Source organism: Talpa occidentalis, unplaced genomic scaffold (genome assembly GCF_014898055.3).
Source record: "Talpa occidentalis isolate TD23 unplaced genomic scaffold, MPIMG_talOcc4v2.1 talOcc4.6, whole genome shotgun sequence".
In the NCBI taxonomy this organism is placed as follows: Eukaryota; Metazoa; Chordata; class Mammalia; order Eulipotyphla; family Talpidae; genus Talpa; species Talpa occidentalis.
In genome coordinates, this window is record NW_023604972.1 from 84,202,031 (window position 1) to 84,224,504 (window position 22,474).

The 22,474-nt window shown below is 33.7% G+C and overlaps 1 protein-coding gene across 3 annotated transcripts in view; it reads right to left on the minus strand.

The window, feature by feature from the left end:
- The window catches only part of ADAMTS6 (ADAM metallopeptidase with thrombospondin type 1 motif 6), a 236,129-nt gene that overhangs the window by 130,246 nt on the left and 83,409 nt on the right, over positions 1-22,474 (minus strand). For all 3 annotated transcript variants that reach the window (XR_008549246.1, XM_037529678.2, XM_054688138.1), the window contains exons 8-9: positions 17,786-17,829; positions 13,614-13,719 (exon numbers count right to left, since the gene is read on the minus strand). Coding sequence is in view for 2 of the 3 variants with exons in the window: in XM_037529678.2 (XP_037385575.1) it covers positions 13,614-13,719; positions 17,786-17,829 (150 nt within the window). In the remaining variant the exon portion in view is untranslated. The remainder of the gene's footprint in view (positions 1-13,613; positions 13,720-17,785; positions 17,830-22,474) is intronic.

Here is a 22,474-nt window from a genome sequence, read left to right on the forward strand (position 1 = left end):
GAGTATAATTACAGGAATTATTACATTATGTATTTAGTTCTAATAAAAAATCAAAAAAATGAAAACAATCCACTAAAATATGAGAAAGTGCTTAGCTAAAATGTAATATTATAAACCAAAATTTGGTTTTAAAATTACATGAGACTTCTAAATCTCTTAGACCTAACTTCTATTTTTTTTAAAGATTTTATTTATTTATACAAGAACTGGGGTACAGGTCAGAGGCGCGGGAGGATGAGAGAATTCACCAGAGACAGAGCAGGGAGCAGAACAGGCAGACGAACCGAAGACACTGCTGAGGCAAGCAGTCGTCGAGGCAGGAGAGGTCTGCCACACCATGTGGGTTTTTCCCTGGCAGGCCGGGAATTGAACCTGTGCTGCAGAGGCTGTGGACAGCTTCATAGCACAGTGCTCAACCCGTTGCACCACAGGGGAGTCCCTAGTCCTAACTTCTAAACTATGCATATTTTCCATGCTGGATCACACAAACAGGAATATTCCTGTAAATATTAAAGAATTCAATAATTATTTTATCAATTTCTGAAGTATTTTACAACTATTATATATGTAATAATATTGTATTATATATGTAATAATATACGTTTACTTCTAAATAAATTTGTAATTATATAGCATTGAAGGTAAGTATGATGTTTTTAATGCAAAAGGTTAATTATGCAAAGACTAATTTTGAAATTCTATCATTCATGGATTTTGTATTTAAAGACCTATTGTTCTGCAGATAGAGAACTTAGTAGACACTGCAGATGAAAAATGAATAAGTAATGGCTTTTTCTCTTAATGAAAGTCTTAAAAGAACAGATGACTCATAACTGTTTGAACATATTTATATTTCAAGATGAAAACAATTCTTAATATAATAATTTAATAAGTTGACTATTGTGAAAGAGTTAAATAATAATTATCCTAAAATTGTATCTTTCAAGGTTAAGATTTCTTAAAATCAAGCATTTTATGCAATACATCTTAAATTTACTATTTTGATTAAATAATTTTTGGTATGTGTCCATTTCCTCTAGTGATAGTTTTGATATGATGGCAAACATGTTATAAAAACAGTATTTGGGACGTAGAGCAATTTAAATGGTCCTACCAAAACTTAAACTTACCATGTTTACAAGGTATTGTGTATGAAATTCTGAGTTCCCTGTTCCTCTTCCCTTATGCCACTTCAATGGGACCTTATCTTTAAGGAAGGCTCCCACAAAATTCTATTTATCACACATATACCTTATTAAATTTAGACCTCGGGGCCTCCCTGGTAGCTCAGGGGTTAAAGACACATGGTTCTCAAGCTGCCACCAGCCACTACAGCACTAGTTAGATCATCCCTGGCCAGGGAGAAACCCACATGGTGCAGCAGATCTCTCCTGTCTCACCAGCTGCTCTCCTCAGTTAGTCTGCCTGTTCTGTTCCCTACTCTGTCTCTGGTGAATCCCTTTACCCCTGCACCTCTGGCCTATACCCCAATTCTTGTATGCATAAGTTAATAAATCTTTTTTAAAAATTTAGACCTGTACATCCCAATATAATTTGAATAATAACATACAATTCTTACAGGCACTGAAATATCTGAAAACTAAATACATAAAAAACTTAACGCAGTACTTCAGTTAAACTGGTTTCACCTTTATTTCAGTGAGTATTAATCATTGTCTATGGTTTCACTCACTAAAGATAGAAATAAGAGGATATCTTACACTGTTGGTGGGAATGCAAACTAGTCCAGCCACTATGGAAAGCTGTGTGAAGGTTCATCAAACACTAAAAATGTATTTACCATATGACCCAGCAATTCCACTCCTAGTAATCTACCAGACACAAAAACAATAATTCAAAAGGAAACCTAAACTCCTATGTTTACTGCAGCACTATTTACAGTAGCCAAGATACGAAAATGTAAATTCCCCAGAACAGATGATTGGATCAAGAAGTGTTATATACACACAATGGATGGAGCTAGCAGGGATTATTCTAAGTGAAATAAGTCAGAAGGAGAAAGAGAAATGCTTGATGTTTTCACTTCTATGTGGAATCTAGAGAATCCAAAGTGTCAGGGGAAAAAGAACAAACCTGCAAGCTGAACATAGATCTAGGGCATACAGCTGGGAAAGGAAGGGAAAAGAGTAAAAACAGGGGAGAGAAGAGCACAAGGGACTCTTGTGCTGGGTCATGGATGCTGTGGTGGTGGAAGAACCACAGGAACTACACCTGAGGGGAGAAATCAACTATTAGCCAAAATTAAACAAAGGGAGTAAGGGGGGAAGGAACACGCTTCTGGAACATAACAATAACTCCCCCTCAAATAACATTGGCAATAGTAATTAATTAATTTCTATCATCAACCACTTCTTATCTCTTACCAATTTCATCTCAAAATTTTTTGTTTTAGCATTTTACCACCCAGCATCATTAAACTCCACATAGTCATAATGATGCATCACGTTTTTTACATTTCAGGCGACTTTGTTCAAAATATCTGCCAGTGGGGAATATTAATTCAACATAAATCCTTCAGACGTAGTGGTAAAGTAAACAATTTCAGATAATAAAAACTGAGGAATAAATTGACAGAAAAACTGCATTATAAGAAATACTAAGGAAAGATTTTCAGGCAATAGGAAGATAATAAAAACATGGATCTACATGAAAGAATGAAAAAAGCACCTAAAATGGTAAATGTTTAAATATAAAGTAAATCACTTCTTATTTTTTAATTTCTGGAAAGTATTGACAGTCTAAAATAACGATAATAATACATCCAAGTAGAATTTGCAATACGTAAAGAAAGTAAAATATATGACAGCAACAACCTAAGGATGGAAGGAAGAGGAAATGTGATATATTACAGGTGAAGTGGAATAATTTTATTTGAATATAAGTTGTGATAAATCAAAAATCCACATTATAAACCACAGAACAAGCGAAAAATAAATAAAGGGGATATAGTCACTAAGCCAATACTGAAAATGACACATATTTTAAATATTCAATAAATTAGAAGAGAAAAATGGACAAACAAAAAAAAGTAAAATGAAACAGAAACTAGAAAACAAACACAATTTATGACCAAAATCCAAAATCAATAATTACATTAAAAATAAGAGATAGAACTAAAAGATAGAAATTGTTAGACTAGATAAAAAAAAATCAAAATGCCACAATAAGTTGTCTGCAAGAAATTCACTTTAAATAAAAAGACAAAGTTAAGTTCCTTATAAAAAGATAAAAGGAGATATACTACCTAGGAAGTTGAAATTTGGAGTCATATTAAATAAAACATCAATTTCAGAATAAGTAATATTACTGAGGACACTTCAGAATGACTAGGGTTGATTCATTCAGAAGACATGAAAATCCTCAATGTGAATGCATTTAGTTAGAAAATTTCAAATATTGAAGTAAAATTGACAAAAATTAAAAGAGAAACATAAATTTTACATGCACATTTGGAGATTTCAACATTTCTCTGTTTGAAATTGATAGATCAACTCTAACTGTAAAAATATAGACTTGATCAATACTATCAGCCAAATACATCCAATCAACCAGGACTCCTTTCAACAAACAGCAGGAAATACTTTCTTTTCAAAGGTCTAAGATATGCTAACAAGATATAAAAAATGATGAACCATAAAGCAAATCACAGTTAGAAAGACAAAAATCATAGAATATATTATGTGACCTCAATCCAAGAAAAAATCACACACACACACAAACACACACACACAGAGTTAGCTGAAAAAATACAGCATAATAAAATTTGTAAGTTACTGCTGAAGAAGGGCTTATAAAGAATGTATACATTTAAGTACTTATTTTATGAGAAGTACAAAAAAATCTATGAATCTCTGTCAAAAGAATTTTAAAAGACGAGCAAATAAAGCAAAAAGTAAGCAAAAGGAAGGGTATTATAAAAAATAGATCAATGAAATTTATTTTTGTTTTTTCAAAGATTTATTTATTTATTTATTTATACAAGCACTGGGTACAGTCAGAAGCACAGGAGGGTGAGAGTATTCACCAGAGCCAGAGCGGGGAGCAGAGCAGGCAGAAGGACTAAAGTATACTGCTGAGGGGAGCAGCGGGCGGCAGGAGAGGTCTGTGCTCCATGTGGGACCCTCCTCCGTTGGCCGGGGAGCAGCGGGGGATTGAACCTGCGCTGCAAATGCTGTGGGCAGCCTTGCAACCCAGCGCTCAACCGCTGTGCCTCTGGGTTGGCCCGATCAATGAAATTTAAAAATGAGCAAACAATAGAGAAAACCAGGGAAATCAAAACTTGGTTTTAAAAAAAAGGAAAAAAAAAACAAAGTTAATAAACTGATAGCTACATTAGTCAAGTAAAAAGGAGGGCCTCCGTAGTGGCACAAGGGGTTAAGCACAGCACTATGAATGAAGCTATCCACAGCCTCTGCAGCATGAGTTCGATCCCCAGCAGTCACCAGGGAGCTAACCACATGGCACAGCAGATCTCTTCTGTCTTGAGTGCTGCTCCTCTCAGCAGTTTATTTCAGTCAGTTTGTCTGTTCTGTTCTCCACTCTGTCTTTAGTAACTCCTCTCACCCCCTCCGCTCCTCTGGCCTGTACCCCAGTTCTTGTTGCATAAATAAATAATTCTTTGGGGAAAAAAAGGAGTGACATCAGCAAATCAGCAAATGGCAAAACAATGGTTCACTACTTTGACAGATATGATCCCTGAACCTGGAGTTGAGGTTGAACTTCTTTTTTCGATCACAAAAACCAACAAAAGTACATTAGAAAGGGAAAAGAAACAGTTTCATCTTGACCACATGGCCCCTCTCTCTAGCCAGAGTAGTACTTTAAAGTCTAAGGGGTGTTCCTTCTAGACTTATAGTTTCTCCAGTAGAAATCCAGATCTGCCCACATTGCAGGATGATTACCAGGAGGCCCATAAATAATTTCTCACAAGGATCATTAGGAAATCAGCTAGAGATAAATAAGTACAAAAAGGCTCACAGCAGCAGTGAGCTCTCCATGTTCCTGCTGATGATGGTGTCTGCACAGAAATTATAACCAGTGGCTACACTCTTCTGCAGAATTGAGTCTATAGCACCTTCTGGCCAACTAGATCAGTAGTTCTACCAGGTTTGTTTCCCCAGCAGTCTGTGTCATAGCCACTGAGCACATTCTAGAGAACTACCCACATAAAGAAGCAATTCACTGGTCCCACCCAACTACTGAGAACAGTCTCTAGCCCACCCAATTAAGAAGTCTGGTCAGATACACTAGGCAGCCACACAGCATATATGGCCACTGGCCATGATGAGGAAGCACATCATTAGCCCAGCACAACTGGAAAGAAAGACTGGATGAGGAAATGGCTTCCACAAATTCAAAGATAACAAAGCAAGGATACAAAGATCACACATAATCCTCCAGGATCAAAGGAAACTATTAACTCCAATAACTGACCCTACAGAAACGAGAGCTAGGAACTGATTGACAAAGAATTCAGAATTATCCTCTTAAAGAAATTTAGTGAACTACAAGAAAATACAGATAGACAACAAAATGAATTTTTTTAAACAATGCATGAACAAAATGAGAATAGAAACTATTAGAAAACACAAACAGAAGTCCTGAAACTGGAGAACTCAATTACTGAACTGAAAAAACAAAACAGAAAGCTTCAATAGCACAGAACCAAGCAGAAGAAATAATTAATGAATTATAGACCATTAAAATTATTCCTTCAGAATTATTCTCAGTGAAATAAGCCAAAAGGAAAAAGAAAAATATCAGATGGTTTCACTTATAACAGGAATATAGGGGAAACAAATAAGACATCAGTGTAAAAAAAATAATAACAGTACAAAACACAACAAAGCAAAAACAGACAATTATAAAGCAAAGACATACTGCAGGGAAGGAGGAGGGAGAGGGATCAGAGGGAGGGAGGGAGGAGCACAGGGGACTGAGATGATGGTGCACGGGTGCACTGGTGAAGGAAATTCTATGGGGACTACACCTGAGGGGGTGGGGGGAAGCAAACATTGTTTAAAAATGAACAATGATGTAAAAAGTTTAAAAAATTAATAAAAACAATTATCCCTTCAGAGGAACAAAAGAAAAAAGAATGAAAATCATGAGGGAAAGACTGTGAATTATGGGATATTGTTAAGAGAAATTATCTGTGCATTATTGCAGTCCAAGAAGGAGAAGAGAGGAATAAATTGGCAAAAGATTTATTTATATGAATAATGTATGAGGAATTTCCAAATCTAGGGAGGATTTGAACAAATTCATGAAGCTCACATGTGTCCTAAATACAAAACTATCTTGAAACAAACATGACGGAAACATAACATACCAAAATTTATGGGATGCAGCAAGAACAGTTCCAAGAGGGGTACTTATAGTGATAAACATTGCAGTAAGAAAAAAGAAAGCTCTGAAATTAAGAAACTAACATATACCCCCCCAAAAACTAGAAAAAAGTAAGCCCAAATTTCAATAAAGGAAGGAAACAATATTGGAGCAGAAATAAATGAAAGGTTAGAAAAATAATAGAAACAATCAATAAAATCAAGATTTTTTTTCAAAGATAGACAAAACTGACTAATCTTTAGTAGGATTAACTAGAAAAAAATAATAAGATCAGAGATGAAAAAGATGTATTACAGCTAATACCAAAGAAATATAAAAAATCATCTGAGACTACTAAGAGCAATTATATGCCAACAAATTGGATAACCTAGAAGTGGAGAAATTTCTCTTACCACAACTGAATCCTGGACAGACCAATAATGAGTAAGACTAGTCAGTAATCAAAACCCCCCAACAAAGAAATCTGAGGACCAGATAGATTCACTGGTGAATTTAACCAAGCAAGTACATAAGAATAATCCAATACTTCCCAATTCTTCCCCCAAATTGAAGAGGAATGCAGACTCTTAATTAATTTTACAAGCCAGCATTACTTTGATATTAAAACAAGATCTGAACACTACAAGTAAAGTATAGGCAAAGTTCCTTGACATTGGTGTTGACAATGATCTTTTGGTTATGACACCAAAAATACAAACAACAAAAGCAAAGTGGGACTAAAAAGCTTCTTCACAGCAAAATGAAATATACACAAAGTGAAATGGCAACCTACACACTGGGAGAAAATATCTGCAAACCATGCATCTAATAAGAAGTCAACATTCAAATTATATAAGGAACTCATATATACCAATAAGAATAATCCAATTTAAAATAAATGAAGGAATAGTGAAAAATAAAATGATCATAGTCAAAAATTAAAAACTGAGCAAAGGACATTTTTCTAAAGATTATACAATGGTCAACAGGTAGATGAAATGGTGCTCAGAATCACAAACCACCAGGAAAATGCTTATCAAAAACAAAATGAGATTTTACCTCACATTGTTATCAAAAAGACATGATTATCAAAAATTACTGGCAAGGATGTAGAGAAAAGAGAACACTTGAACACTAATGGCGGAAATGTGAATTGACACAGCCACGATAGAAAACAGTTCAAAAAATGGTTGTTAAAAAATCTAAAAATAAGAGAAGTGTCCTATGATCCAACATTCCCACCATAAGTACATAGCCAAAGGAAATGAAATCATTTTCTTGAAGCAATATCTGTTCCCCATGTTTATTGTAGCATTATTCACAATAGCCAAGATATGGAAACAACTGTCTAACAATGGATGAATGGATAAAGAAAATGTGGTGTTTATATATACAATAATATATTATTCAGGATTTAAAAAGGAAGGAAATCCTGCCTTTTGCAGCAAGGATGAAACTTGGGGGCATTATGCTAAGTGAAATGTCAGACAGAGAAAGATAAATACTATATGATCTCATTTTTGAAAAAAGCCAAACTCATAGAAAGAGAGACTAGATTAGTGGATGCCAGGGTTGGGGATGTGAGAAAAATGGGAAGATGTCTAAAGAGTACAAACTTCCAGTTATAAAATGAGTAAATTCTGGGAATCATGTTAAACATGGTGACTGTAGTTTATAATACTGTAATGTAAACTTGAAAGTTGCTGAGAGCGAACCTTTTATGTTCTCACCACACATACAAAAAGAGGTAAATTATATGATGTGATGGATGTGTTAACTAACCTTATCATGGTAATCATTTCGCAATATATACGTGTATCAAATCATCACGTTGTACACCTTAAACTTATACAATGTTATATGTCAATTATATCTCAATAAAGCTGGAAAAAAAGGAGAAAATACAAATTATAAATATCAGGAATGAATGCTGGAACATCATAATTTCTATTACAGACATTTAAAAAGATAAGAAAGTATTATGAACAACTGATAATAAATTACAACTTAGCTAAAATAATCAAATACTTTGAGACATATTTTTTAAAGTCTCAGAAAATTAGATAATTTATTACCCTATATCTAATAAAAAACTTAAATTATTAAAAACCTTCCCACAAAGAAAATTTCAGGCTCAAATGGTGTCATTGGTGAATTCTATCAAACAGTTAAGGAAAAAAAAAAAATGAACCTTACCTATACAAAAATCTTCCAAAAAATAGAACACTTTCTAACTCAATTTGTAAGGCTATTTTATTGATACCCAAACTAGATAAATAATACATTACAAGAAAACTATAAGCAAACCAATTTTTTAAAATAAATTTTATTAAAAGATCTAGTCATATGTGAAAAGGAACCTGAATCCTTACCTCACATCATATATAAAAATTAAATCAAAATGGATCATAGGTTTAAATATAAAAGCTAAAATATAAAATTTCTAGATAAACATATAGGAAAAAAATTGCACAATCTTCAAATAGGCAAAGATTTCTTGGGACACAAGAAGCACAAACCATAAAAGAAAAATGTTTAATTAGACGTCATCAAACTTTCTAAATTATGCTTTCCACAAGTTATTAAAAAATGAATGGCAAGCAACAGAGTTGGAGAAAATATTCACATTCTGAATATATGATTAAGACTTTTACCAAGAGCATGCTTACAACTCATTAAGAAGAAAACATCTCAATTTTTTAAATGGGAGAAGGTCATGAATAGATACTCAAAGAAGATATCTGAACAAAAAATAAGCACATGAAAAGATGCTCATCATCACAAACATCATTATTTATCAGAAAAAAGATGATCAACAAATTACAACAATAACGAGATACCACTAAAATGCAAAATTCTGACTAAAATAAAAAGGACTTAAAATAACAAGATCTGAAGTCATTGGATTCTCATGGATTGTTAGTGGGAACACAAACTAGTATAACCATTTGAAAAAAAGTTTTTGTTTGAAAAAGCAGTACCGCCCAAGAGAAATGAAAGCATTTGTCCACACAAATACTTATACATGGATGTTCACACCAGTTCTATTTATAATGGTCCCAAACTTGAAATAACCTAAAATGTAATATATGCTGTTGTGATAGAGAATAATAGTCAGGGGGAAAAAAAGTATTACTGATGCTTACAACATCATGGATGTATTTCAAAACAATATGCTGAAGAACATATGCTCGACAGAGAACAGGATCCACTATATAAGTTAACTTAAATGAAAGAGAAAAATATCAAAATCAACAAACAACTATGAACAAGAGACACTCTATGGGGGGTGGGGGGTGGGGAAAGGAGGGATTGGGGTAAAAATAAGGGGGTTGTAATTGTATGGGGAATATAAAAATAAAATTTAAATTTAAAAAAAAAGAAAGTAGAGAAAAGATAAATCTAATCTATAATGATAGAAAGTAGATCAATGGTTGTCTGAGACCAGGAAAAGGGGGTAGAAAGTGGAGATCAACAACTATAAAAGGGAATGGGGACTTTTTCAGGTAATGGAAATGTTGATACCTTGATAGTGGTGATGATTATATACATTTGTCAGAACTCATAGAACATTACACAAAATGGATGCATTTTTGTTGTATGTAAATAAAGTAAATCTAAATATGTTATAAAACGTATTCATGGGAAAGAAAGCCTTTCCAGAAAATGAAATACTTCCTAACTCATTTTATAAGACTAACATTATTTTGAAACCAATATGAGACGGGGCCTCCCTGCTGGCGCAGTGATTGAGCACTGGGCTGCGAGGCTGCCCGCAGCCTCTGCAGTGCCAGTTCGATCCCCGGCCGCTGGTGAGGGTCCCACATGGCACACAGACCTCTCCTGCAGTGCCCACTGCTCCCCTCAGCAGTGTGTTTCGTCAGTCTGCCTGTTCTGCTCCCCACTCTGGCTCTGGAGAATTCTCTCACCCTCCCACGCTTCTGACTGTACCCGGTGCTTGTATGAATAAATAAATAAATCTTAAAAAAAAAAAAACCAACACGAGACAAAGTTATTAAAGTCTCGAATACCTAAAAGATTTATAATCTTAGGACCTAAGTTTTTCTTTGTGGAAAAAAATGAAGTATATACACTAGTGGAGAGAGAAGCATAATGAATTCCTACTCACATATCAAGATGGTGCTATTCTTGCTTTCCCTTTTTAAAAACATTTCAAAAGTTCTGTCACTTCAGCCCCACATATTTCAAATGCATCTCTAAAAATATGAACATTGTAAGATCTTTTTAAAGATCATCTTTAGTGTGAATACATTAGATAGCTTTCTCAATCAAGGTACTAGGTACCTGAATGAATTCTTGTCACCCCTCTTCAACATCATAATTTTTCCAACTTCTGAACCTATGATAACTATATAATAAATTTTAAAATCATTCTAAGAACATTCTTCTCTATAAACTTTCATTAAGTTCTATTTGCTCATAGCCTACATTAAAATTAGATGTCATTTAAGTATAGCATAAACCTCAATTTTTCATTTCACAAGAAAACATTTATCATTTTCACAAAAGCATGGAGAAAAGTGGTCACTAATTCCTTGCAGAAAAAAAAAGTTATCCCACCCATGTTTGCTTAAAACATATATTATACCCCGACATAAGTAAACATCAGATGTTACACCCATGCTACACAATTTAAAGAATGATAGAAAATATTCAGTTTAGTGACTCATGAATTACTTCTTAGTAATTCATGGTAATAAATATTCTTAACTATGATAAATCTGAAGATATTATTAGCTCACTTAGCATCGATTCCACTAAACAATAAGAGTAAAAAAAAATTATTATGGGACCTCCCTGGTGGCCTAGTCAGCACTATCACCACAACAGCCTGAGTTCCATTCCTTGCCAGGGAGCTGACCCAGAAGGTACAACAGACCTCTCCTGTCTTTCCTGCTGCTCCCCTCAGCACTGTATTTCAGTAGATCTGACTATTCTGCACCCCACTCTGTCTCTAGTGAATCCTCTCACTACCACCACCCCCACCTCTGAGCCTACACCCCAGTTCTTCTACAAAAAAAAGGCCCTGTGCTTCACCCCTTTCTTAAAATATATAAATTTAAATAAATAAATGAATGAGTAAATGAATAAATATTTATTATACTTTATCTGGAAAGTATGTTTGATATTTACCATGGCTATTACTTTGTTTCCAGGAGAATAGTGAATGCTGTACTTTAATGATGGCACAGATTTTGCCAGAGTTGATTTGCTAAGATCCTCAAAGATCAATCCTAACATCTTAAAAGGAAGTAAAGGGATCTTGAACCACTAAATTGATTTCCCTAGACCAAATGGTAATTTGTTGCCATAATGAAAAAGATAGTATGTTAAGTACATCCTGTCTAATTGTCTGGCAGAAAGGGGTTGGGGATACAGGGACATAGTAATGACAAGACATGAAAAGAAAGCTAAGAGGAGTTTTAATATGTCAAATAACATTTTGGAAGGAATAATTTCTTTTGGTTCTCAATATAAAGATTTTGTGGATTTTGCCCATAATTTTTAATAATTATAATATCAAACAAGAATTAGGTCCGAAATAAAGTTACTTCAAGGCACATAAATCTTTTTTCAATTATTTATTTATTTATTTATTTATTTATTTATTTATTTATTTATTTATTTATTCGACGCAGCGCTCAACCGCTGCGCCAAGGGGGGGCCCAAGGCACATAAATCTTAAGAGGTATATTTTACTTTTCTTTTCCAATTCTTCTACACACAATACAAGCCATTCATCTCAGGAAGAATCAAAGGAATTACCCATAAGGCCAACAAAAAAATTTAGGAAGCCTGAGAGTAGCTGAGTTAGAATCTTAATAAAAGACACAGAAAGAGATAAACCCTCACGTTGGTTACTTAAGTACATTCAAGTATGGGACTTAGAATGCATATGTTGACATTAACTTGTGACTGCATGAGGTAATAGTGCTTTCATACACACATTATTCATCCATTGTATGTTACTTGTCCTAACCTTTCAATTTAATTGAATCCAACAGAACCTATTAAATTCAGTCTGGTTTCATAAGATTATGACAGTCATTAATGAGCCAGATTTTTAAGTGAGTTGAAGATAAACTGCCTGGTTAAGAGGGGTTTTCCCTTTTGTTCCCCTGCTGTTTATTGCAATGGAAACAAGAATACCAATATTTTTAAGACTTCATTAAAAGTGTAATACTGACTTCCCCATGTATGAGTCAAGTTTGAAATTTGCTGGATACTCGAATTTAACATAAATCAATACTAATTTGATAAAATTTGAACTGCAATTTTCAAAATAATGTAAAGTAACACAACAGCCTGACCTAATTTTACTCTCCATTTTGAAGGGGGTACAAAAAGCTGAACTACAGATTTACTTCAGGAATTACTTCTGAGGCAAGAGTATAATAAACACTTTTATTTGACCATCTCCCCCATCCAGCTCTCTACCAAAAAAGCAAATTGTAAAACTTAAATCATACAAATGTTAGGAGTTCTTGCAAATAAACTGCTTATTTTAGTTCCAAAAGTTTGACTATGCTTTTATAGTTTTCAAATTTTTCCTTCACACAAGCAGGCTTTTATATTTACTATTGCCTATTGTTAGAAATAAAGAGTTTTATTGCTATTGAAGGGTGGGGAAGGAGGAAGTCATAGGATAAATTTTGGCAAAGATTTATTTTTTAAACATTATTAAAAACTCTAGAATCTTCTATAAGTAGTGAGGATGACAGCTTACTACTCCTGTAAATCAGGTGTTTTTTTTTTTTTTCGTGACCTACTAGCACATCTGAAAATAAAAGTTTTATAGTAATTATTGTACTTCCTGAAAGGTATGCTCATAGTAGAATGAAGAGTGAAAACTCAAAGTACATTTTATGGTAGTTGTGTCAATGGTGATTTTAATATAAATATATACTATCACTTGAGAAAATAAAAGATCATTTTAAAAATTTGACTTTGAAGAACTGGGTATTGAGTAGATCATGCTATAGCTAAATTATTTCAAATGTATACAACAAAATTTAAGGTGTTGCATTCACCACTCTAAGGTTACTAGTCATTGAATCAGATTATTTAACCAGTCTCCGGTTCTTAAGATGATTTATCCCAATACCCCAAATGATAACATTTTCTATTGAATTCAGACAAAAAAGCAATAAAATATGGTTGAGAACAGGCGTTCCACACAGTAGTTACGAGTTGTTCAAAAGTGGGGTTCTAAAATTTATTTTGATTTTCTTAAACTCACTCACTTGTGACCAATCTCATGTGCAATGGTAAAAGCTGAACCCAGGCCAATGTCTTCATTAATGCTGCAGCTCCTTTCAGGCTCACACATTCCAGCCACAGAGGCCAAGCCTGAATAAACAGAAGGAGACACAAAGGGTCAAGCCAAGGTGTTTCAGTCTTAAAAAGCCCATACATATAAATGCCTGGATTCTTTTTAATAACCTCCATGCACAGAAGGAGCAGTTGGCAAAAGGTTAACTTTCTAGTCATTTGCAAAATCACTGGGGGGAGTTTCACTTTGCCGGCTAGACATTAATATTTTTTGAACTGCAGTCAGTGCTGGAAAATGTCTAGACTAGGGGTTAGATTTATAAATTTTACTTCTGGTAACTTGGGACCACCTAGTAACTTGAGCCAGAAGAGGGAATTCAAGAAAGCATTTCTATTTTAACATTCTTCAGGCTGCAGAAAGCAAAATATATCCACATTATTTTTCTAAAGAGATCTGTTTAAGTTTAGTGGGTTCATAAAAATATACAAGCAACTTTTTAGTTACCAAAAAAAAAAAAAAGGGAATCCCAAACGTTTTTTTTAATGATATTTTTGTATAAACAAAAATGAATGATTCAAAAGAGAAAAAGGAGAACTAAAGATTGGAGGTTTTTGCATTTTTTAATCTTCTCCAAGTAGTCCTCATAGTGATGCAACAATTTCTTTAGGCAGGAAAGTCATTCACACATTCAGTGTAGTCCACCACTCCCATCCCCTTCAATGCATTAGAGTTTTACTAATAAAGTAAAAACTATGGTGTTAATTCGCTGACTCTTGTGAAATGTTATGTTACTCAAGGTATTCTTCTCCTGAGAATTTAGTATGTAAAAACTTTAGTATTTAATTCCAAATGAATATCATGCTCTGTGAATTAGTACATAATTTTAAAACAGTACTTAGAAAAATGAATTCTTGGGTGAAAGATAAAATATCATTCCTTATAAGAAATGGTGCCAAATACAATTAACACACTTAAGGGTGAAAGCTATTTTTGAAAATTTTAAGTGAAAATAGGAAAAACATTTTAAATGGTAATAGTCTATTACTGTCACCCAAATATTAATTACCATCTCAATCAAACATGATTTCAATCCAATTCAATGAATATTTATTGAGTGTAATAAGCAATGTTCTGTGCTAGGTACAATTTCCTATTTGCACTAATTTGGAACAGTAAGAGCTATTCCATTCATATTTTTTATTAACAAGAAAGGTCTAGAAATTATGTTTCTCTGTGTCTTCTATTAAAATATCAACATAATAACCACACTGGAACAGAGTTCAGGTTAGTGTTGGATATACTAAGAGATCATTTATTTTTCCTATTATTTTTTGTGGAAAGGGCAAGAGTTGGAGAACGGGTTGATTTCTGCCTCACAGTGTTATAAACAGTAGTGATAAACCTGCCCTTTCACTCAACGCAGAAGTCTTGCACCCTGAAGAGGAAGGTAACAGAAGGACAAATTGGGGCAACGTGACTTAATTTTTTTGGCTAATCAATGTTATTTCCATATACCAATGAGAAAGAGACAGAGAATACCAAAAAAATTGTAGTACCTAATCTGACTTTAAGATACTGGGTTCAATATGGTCCATGATACGAAAAGAACAAAGTCACTCTCTTTGAATATTGTTCCTACTTTAAACTTTACAAAATTTGACTTAAAAAAAATTACTAAGAATAATCATTGTTAAATTAACATTCCTTATTTTTCCCAAAATATATTATTCCATGGGTAGGTTTTAGTTTGTTGTTATCTTTTTATTATGTGCTATGTGGCTGCATTTTTATTTTTTCAAGTACAGATTTAACTATGCAACAGGATACAAAATTATTAGCTCTACTAAAAGAATTTAAGAAAGAATAGAGTTGGGAAATAAAACTACTGGCTGATAAAGGTAAATGACATAAAGGTAAATCTTAACTAAAATGAAAGAATAGTATCATCAGATGCTAATGTATTTTTCATACTCCACCCCCACCATTTTCTGTATTCCTATAAGACTGAAGCTGTCAAAGTTCTTATGTGTGATTGTGTTAATAGGAATTTGGTTACTATTTGGGTCATTTAGATTTCCTCAGTTTGATGGCAACAGTTTGTACCATTAAATCTATTTAGCCATGTTACAATTGGTAATCACAGGTACTAAGCAAAAGAATGTGCAAGAATCAGCACAAAATAGCATGCAAATTTCCAGGATGACAATTCAAAAGGAAAAAAGCTTGATCAATTCTGTACTGCTAAGAAATTGTCCATATATGGAGGTCAACATGTGTGTGTGTGTGTGTGTGTGTGTGTGTGTGTGTGTGTATATATATGCAGCCCATTTCACTGTAAGAGATGGTATAAAAAATAATTTATAGTGGCTTATAGCCTGAAAGATAATTTATATTGATATTTAGAATACATTGATATGTACACAACTATAAATGTATTGATTTTAAAAATTAATAAACTATTATAATTGGAACACAATTTATTTTAAAAATATCAATAAAAGGAGAACTAGTATAGTAAAATAAAACAAATTTCCTTTAACAAAAGTGACAACAAAAGTACTAAGGAATGTAATTACTAAGGTCCTAGTGAACAACATATTTCAGTGTAAATAATCTACCTTGAAAAAGCAGGATAGATTATTTGTAGATATATATATATATATACACACACACACATATATATATCTATACACAAATATATTTTCTCAAAATTCAAATACTTGAGAAAAATACAAGCCCTACCTGTACCTTCTTTGAAGCTCACTATTGTATTTAAAATTCATCAAGCACTTTGAGAATTTGAACAATGAAAGTGGGGATAATTTAAACAGTATAATTAATTTCTACATTTCATTTTTATAGTACGCCTTAATAAGCACCCTATTTTTTCCTTAAAAGACTTGCACAATAACTTTGTAGCAAAAGGGCAGATCATATTCATATTTCATGGGTAACAAACGGAGGAACAAAGAAGCTAAAAAAAAAATCTCTAAAAGGTAATTCACTGAAACATGTCAAAGCCAGCTGTTAGTTTTCAGGTCAGGATTCCTTCTAAGGGATTATGTTGTTCATATTAACCTAAAATACTATGGAGAAAAATCTTTTAGATGTGAACGTTCTCAGCAAAGAAAGCTTTCTCTGCTATGCTTTTTAACTAAAACTTCTTCACTATAACACTAAATCACTGGTTAATTAGCATTTCTTCTTTGGCAATAAATTCTGAGGGAAACAGGATAAAAAAAGCCTGAGAAGGCAGGTAAAATCAGAGAAAAATTTTCATCTCTTAAGAGATGTTTCACTGAACTCTCCCAGAAAGTCGGGAATCACCTTTTCTCCCACCTCAGAACCAACTGAGAGACATTAAAAAAATTATCATAGAAAAATGTCCAGTTTCTTAAAATAACTCAAGTTGCTGAATAATCCAATCTACTGGACAGCTACTGTCTTTCCCCATTTGTATTTGTAATTAACTCAACCAATATGAAGTTATGCTCTGTAACAAAATTTGATTTTTTTTTTAAATTCTACAATACTACAGAAATGTTTTTTTAAAAAATTATAAATAAGGAGAGCAGCAAGAGAGATAATCCTATTCTCTCCTTCCACCTCTGGCTATAATATTTTACAAGAATTTTTCTGCTTGTGTCTGTAGGTACCAAGACTTTCCAATACTGTCTTCATTCATGGGAAAATACTCTTTTCACAAAATTATACCTAAGGAAGTACCACTGTTAATGCCTCACTTTTAAGTATCCTCAAAGTTTTATTTTCTTTTCCTTTTCTAATCTGAGAGTTGAAGAGCATGGTCACTTTTATTTGTTCTCAAATTTCTTGGCATTTTGGAAAATACATTACAGAGATGGATAATATCATTATTGTTTGATGATTTTGAATCATCTTCTAAGTAATTTAATCATCATCTACTTGCCGGGGGTGGGGTGGGGAGAAGAAACCTATATAATATACATGTTTCCTGGTAAGTGACATATCCACAAAAGGTCAAGTTTAACAGTTTGTAGGGGTAATTTCAGATGTGCCAGAAAGGAAAATGACCAAATTAAATAATAAAGAGTAAGGCCATTGGACCAAAAAGACAATCTGAACTATACTCACTTTATAAAAAAATGTTTTTAAAAAACTTACCCAGTGTTCCACAGGGCTTATTTTTATAAGTGCAGATATCATATCTATAGAGAGAAAAAAGAGATGAAATTTGTAATCTGATCAAATTTGTAAAATATCTTCATACATTCATCACTTTTTTTGTCCCCTGAAGCTCTGGTTGTCAGACCACAATCATTGCAATTATGAGCAGCCAGCTGGAGTGTGGGCATTTTCAGCACTCTGGGGGACATGCCGGCTGCACTAGACTCGCAGCCTCTGGCTGCAAGCCAATGGGACACCTGCCAGTAAGAAAGAAAGGTTAAAGTGGATTTTTGTAATTTCAACTTCCATAAAACCATCTACTCTACTGTTTTGAAGCTAAAATAGCTTGTCTGCAGATTGCTACTGCTTCTACAAAAAGTAGATGGGTGGTTTTTTATTTCCAATCTCTTTTGAACCTGCTGGAATATATTTTTATTATAACCACAGACTATTTGTATTCAGAGCTACAAGCATTATTTGGAGTTCCTTTAACTCTAACACAGGTTCTTGCATTAAAAAACAAAAAAACAAACAAACAACAAAAAAAAAACACACACCAAAACAGCAATGGGAATAAAATTGATAAAATTTTTTTCCCTAGTTATATACCAGCAATGTAGTATGGTTTAAAACATAAATACTATTAAGTGATTTTACAAACAGCCAAGCATATAGTTCAACAGAAAACTCTCCTAGTATAGGTCAGACTAAATTTTAATGTTATACTGAATTAGAAATCCATACAAAAGGTAGAGTTCTTAAAATAACACTGCATATTTTTTAAATACATTGCTTATCACTTACAGTGCTAAATCAATAATGATGGTAAACATCAAAGCATTTTTATAAGGATGTTTTCCAAGCATTCTGAGTTTCTAAAGTGAAAATAAAAATAAATTTAAAAAGACTAAACATTTTTTATTTGCCTATGTTTTATGCTAAAAATGTAAAACTTTTCAGATAAAAAATACAATTTCACAAACTATAAGAAAATCTGAGATGTAAAATTTCTCTTCTATTGTATGTAAATAATGGTTAGTCAATATTACCAGCAATGGGGGTTAGTAGTTAACCCTATTCTTGTTCATCAGCTCAAAACGTAATTAAGGAATCAAATATTACAACTAGCCATACCACTCTGTGGTTGAACTTACTAAAAGCCCTGGAAATCCCTTTTACCAGTTTTCAGAAGTTCCAATTCATCATCCTATTCACTTTTACATTTAAGGAAAGGGATTTCTTCCCTTTTCACATAACTTTCTCTTTTGATCATTCACATACTCATTCCCTCCATTCTCTTGTAATCGATAAACCATGGCTGGCAGAGTCCGGTACACTCTGGAATGTCAGTTAAAGAGAATATCCTGGTGTACTCACCAACATATCAGAAAGTATATTCGAACTGCCAAAATTGATTTATCTTATGATCATGTATAATGTCTTTGACATTACATAGACACAACCATATCAGCAGTCTTGAAGAAAATGTAAACAAAGACATTCCATAGGTAATGTAAATACAAATGTCTGCATAGAATCTATCCCCAAATCCTCAGCTTCCATGTGTTCCCTTTCCTAAAACTGATCTGCCGAGGAGTGCACCTGCAACCTTGCAGTTATACTTTCCTCTCTTGCCTTTCATGATCGCACTGTTTCTATGTTACTAAAAAGAAAGCATACTTCTCACACATCCCCAACTGTGTTATGGTGCACTGCCTGCCCCCAAATATAAAAGTCTCCAGAGCATGAGGCAAAAGGACAATTCAAACATGCATTGATCTCCGGGACATCCCTCACAAGCCAAGCAAGAAAACTTGAAGGGGTTGCTGCTTATTTCATCACAGCAAAACTCTGCCTTTTTGCCTGTCTGTCTGGAAGTTTATAAATTAATCTATATGTCTATCTCACAAATGCAATTCAGAAGTGAGATGGTTATGATGGAGTGTATTAACATATTGATTTGATCTAAAAAATGAAGTCAGTTCTGTTATGGACAGACAGTAAGTCATACTTAGCTGAGTACTTTGACAATGAGGACTGATTTAGTCAATTAGGTTATACTGAGAACATTTTTTATGATTGAATAAGCTAAACATGCCATGTGTATACACTATGACAGCTACTTAAATTTATGATAAGATATTTTAGGTATCAAGTTTAAATGTGAAAAGTGGTACATCATTTTTCAAACAGCAGTTCTTTTTCCTCTCCCTTCATTGTTCTTATATTGCCTACATCTTTTATGTTACATTAATGATGTAACAATAACTATTATTTCCTCTTTTCACAAATGCATTAACCTAATAATTAACCAATTATTTTTTTACATTTACATTTACATTAACCAACAATACAAGCTAAAGATTCTTAGGCTAAAATAATTCTATTTGCATTTTCTCCAGCTTTCCCAAATACTCTAATGTATCTATAGAGTTTCTATAGAGAAAAGACATGCCATTTCCTTGTGATTTTTGCTTTCTATTCACACTGTATCCTTCTCTATTCAAACTCATAGGGAGCAACTATGATCTATGCATTATCTTAATACCAAATACTCTAGAGCACAATCTTTCATAATTATTCTGTCATACATGGATTTGCTGAGCACCTATCTTATGCTCCAGGGTAGTTCCATATACTAGAATCTAAAGATGACAAATAAGTTAGCTTGATTTATTTAGGAAAAGATGCATAAGCATACAAGTTACAAAATCATGTGGAAAGAAGGCTAAACAAAATACTTGTAAAAAAAAAAGCTAAATTTGTAAACAATAGAACCAATATTTGTTAACTATTATAATGATGATTATTTTTAGTCATTTATTTTTAATTGAGGTAACATTAGAGTACCCCCATCAGGTATCACGACCATAGTGCACCCACCACCAACTGACCCATATTCCACCACCATAGGCCACTGTACTTCCTTACCTCTTGGTTTGGTCCCCTCTCCCACCCCATGCCCCCTTGGTGTTTCAGTTCTGTAGTCAGCTATCAAGGGTTATTTTTCAGCTTGTCTTTATCTGACTATATAGTGATGATTATTGCCACAGTCAAGTTATATACAAAGCACTATGGGAATATAGGGGAAGGAGTGATTCTACAATAGAAAACAGATTCATATAAGACCATAACATCTGAAACAGATTTTAAAGGCTTATTCAGACAAAATAGAAAAATAAAGGCAATCTAGGTAAAGAACTAAATAATCAGAGGAACAGAGACTAGAAAGGGCATGGCATATGCAGGGAACTATGAGAAGTCCTGAGACTGAAACATTGACAGAAATAGCAGAAAATGAATTTAAATAGTTGGTGGTGGGGGTGGGAACAGATTACTAAAAACCTTGTCTACCAAACCAGATTTGCATTTTCCTACAGGCAAAAGAAACTTAGAAAATACTTTGCATAGTAAGAAAGTCTTTGTTTTGTTTCATTTTATTTTTTTTGAAGATTTATTTATGTATACAAGAGCTGGGGTACAGGCCAGAGGTGTGGGGTGTGAGAGGATTCACCAAAGACAGGGTGGGGAACAGAACAGGCGGATTGACTGAAGTACACTGCTGAGGGGAGCAGTGGGCAAGTCAGGGGAGGTCTGATGCTCCATGTGAGTAGCTCCCTGGCCGGGGATAGAACTCTTGCTGCCGTGGCTGCAGATAGCTTCATAGCTTGTGTCTTAACCCCTTGCACCACCAGGGAGTCCCTGTTTTGTTTTATTTTAAAGCATATTTATATGTGTGGCTCAGACTGAGTTTGTATATGATAAATCTGGAAAAATAAAGGTGAGTATACAAGAAAGAGGTGGGAAAGTAGAAAAAATATGATTCTTATTCTATTATGCATGTCAATATAACCAACATTCAATTAGAAAGTATTTCAGGGCCTCCCTGGTAGCACAAGGGGTTAAGCACTGCACCACGAAGCAATCTGAAATCTCTGCAGCACAAGTTCGATTCTCAGCCGGCCGGGGAACAACCTCTCCTGCCTTGCCTGCTGCTCCCTTCAGCAGTGTATTTCAGTTAGTCTGCCTGTTCTGTTTCCCACTTTCTCTGGTGAATCCTCTCACTCCCCGCATCTCTGGCCTGTACCCCAGCTCTTGTATGCATAAATAAATAAATCTTTAAAAAAAAAAAAGAGTTTCAGCTATGCCTCTGATGATCACACAAGAAATAATTAGCCTAACAAGTGTGTAATGAATGTTAAAAAAGTATTTCAAATCTGTAGAATGGTCAAAACATTTCAGAGGCACTCCTCCATTCTGCATGAACACATGAAAAAATCAGGAAATTGTAGGCTGTACAGTTATGTAAAGTATCTGAGATTTGTCTGTGTGTCCATTGATTGGCTCAGAGGGTCATGGTGCCAGATAAATACAACAGAATTCTGTCCCTAAAATATGTCTATGTACATTCTGACTGCATTTTTCATGAAAAATGTAAACAGATTACCTAAATAACAAACGGTTGGGATGGCATCAAGTTTCGGAAACAAGTAGTGTGAACTATTTTGTGTCAATTTGAAACAACAAAATTTTCCTGACATGGAAGAAAGAACTGATACAATAATAAGGAAAAAAATTTCTATGTGGCTACATCCACCAGAATACACACTTTGAAAAGATTTATCTTCTTTAGTTTCCTATTGTGATTGTAAGCAAGAGGAAGACTTCCGCAATGGAGTAAAAACT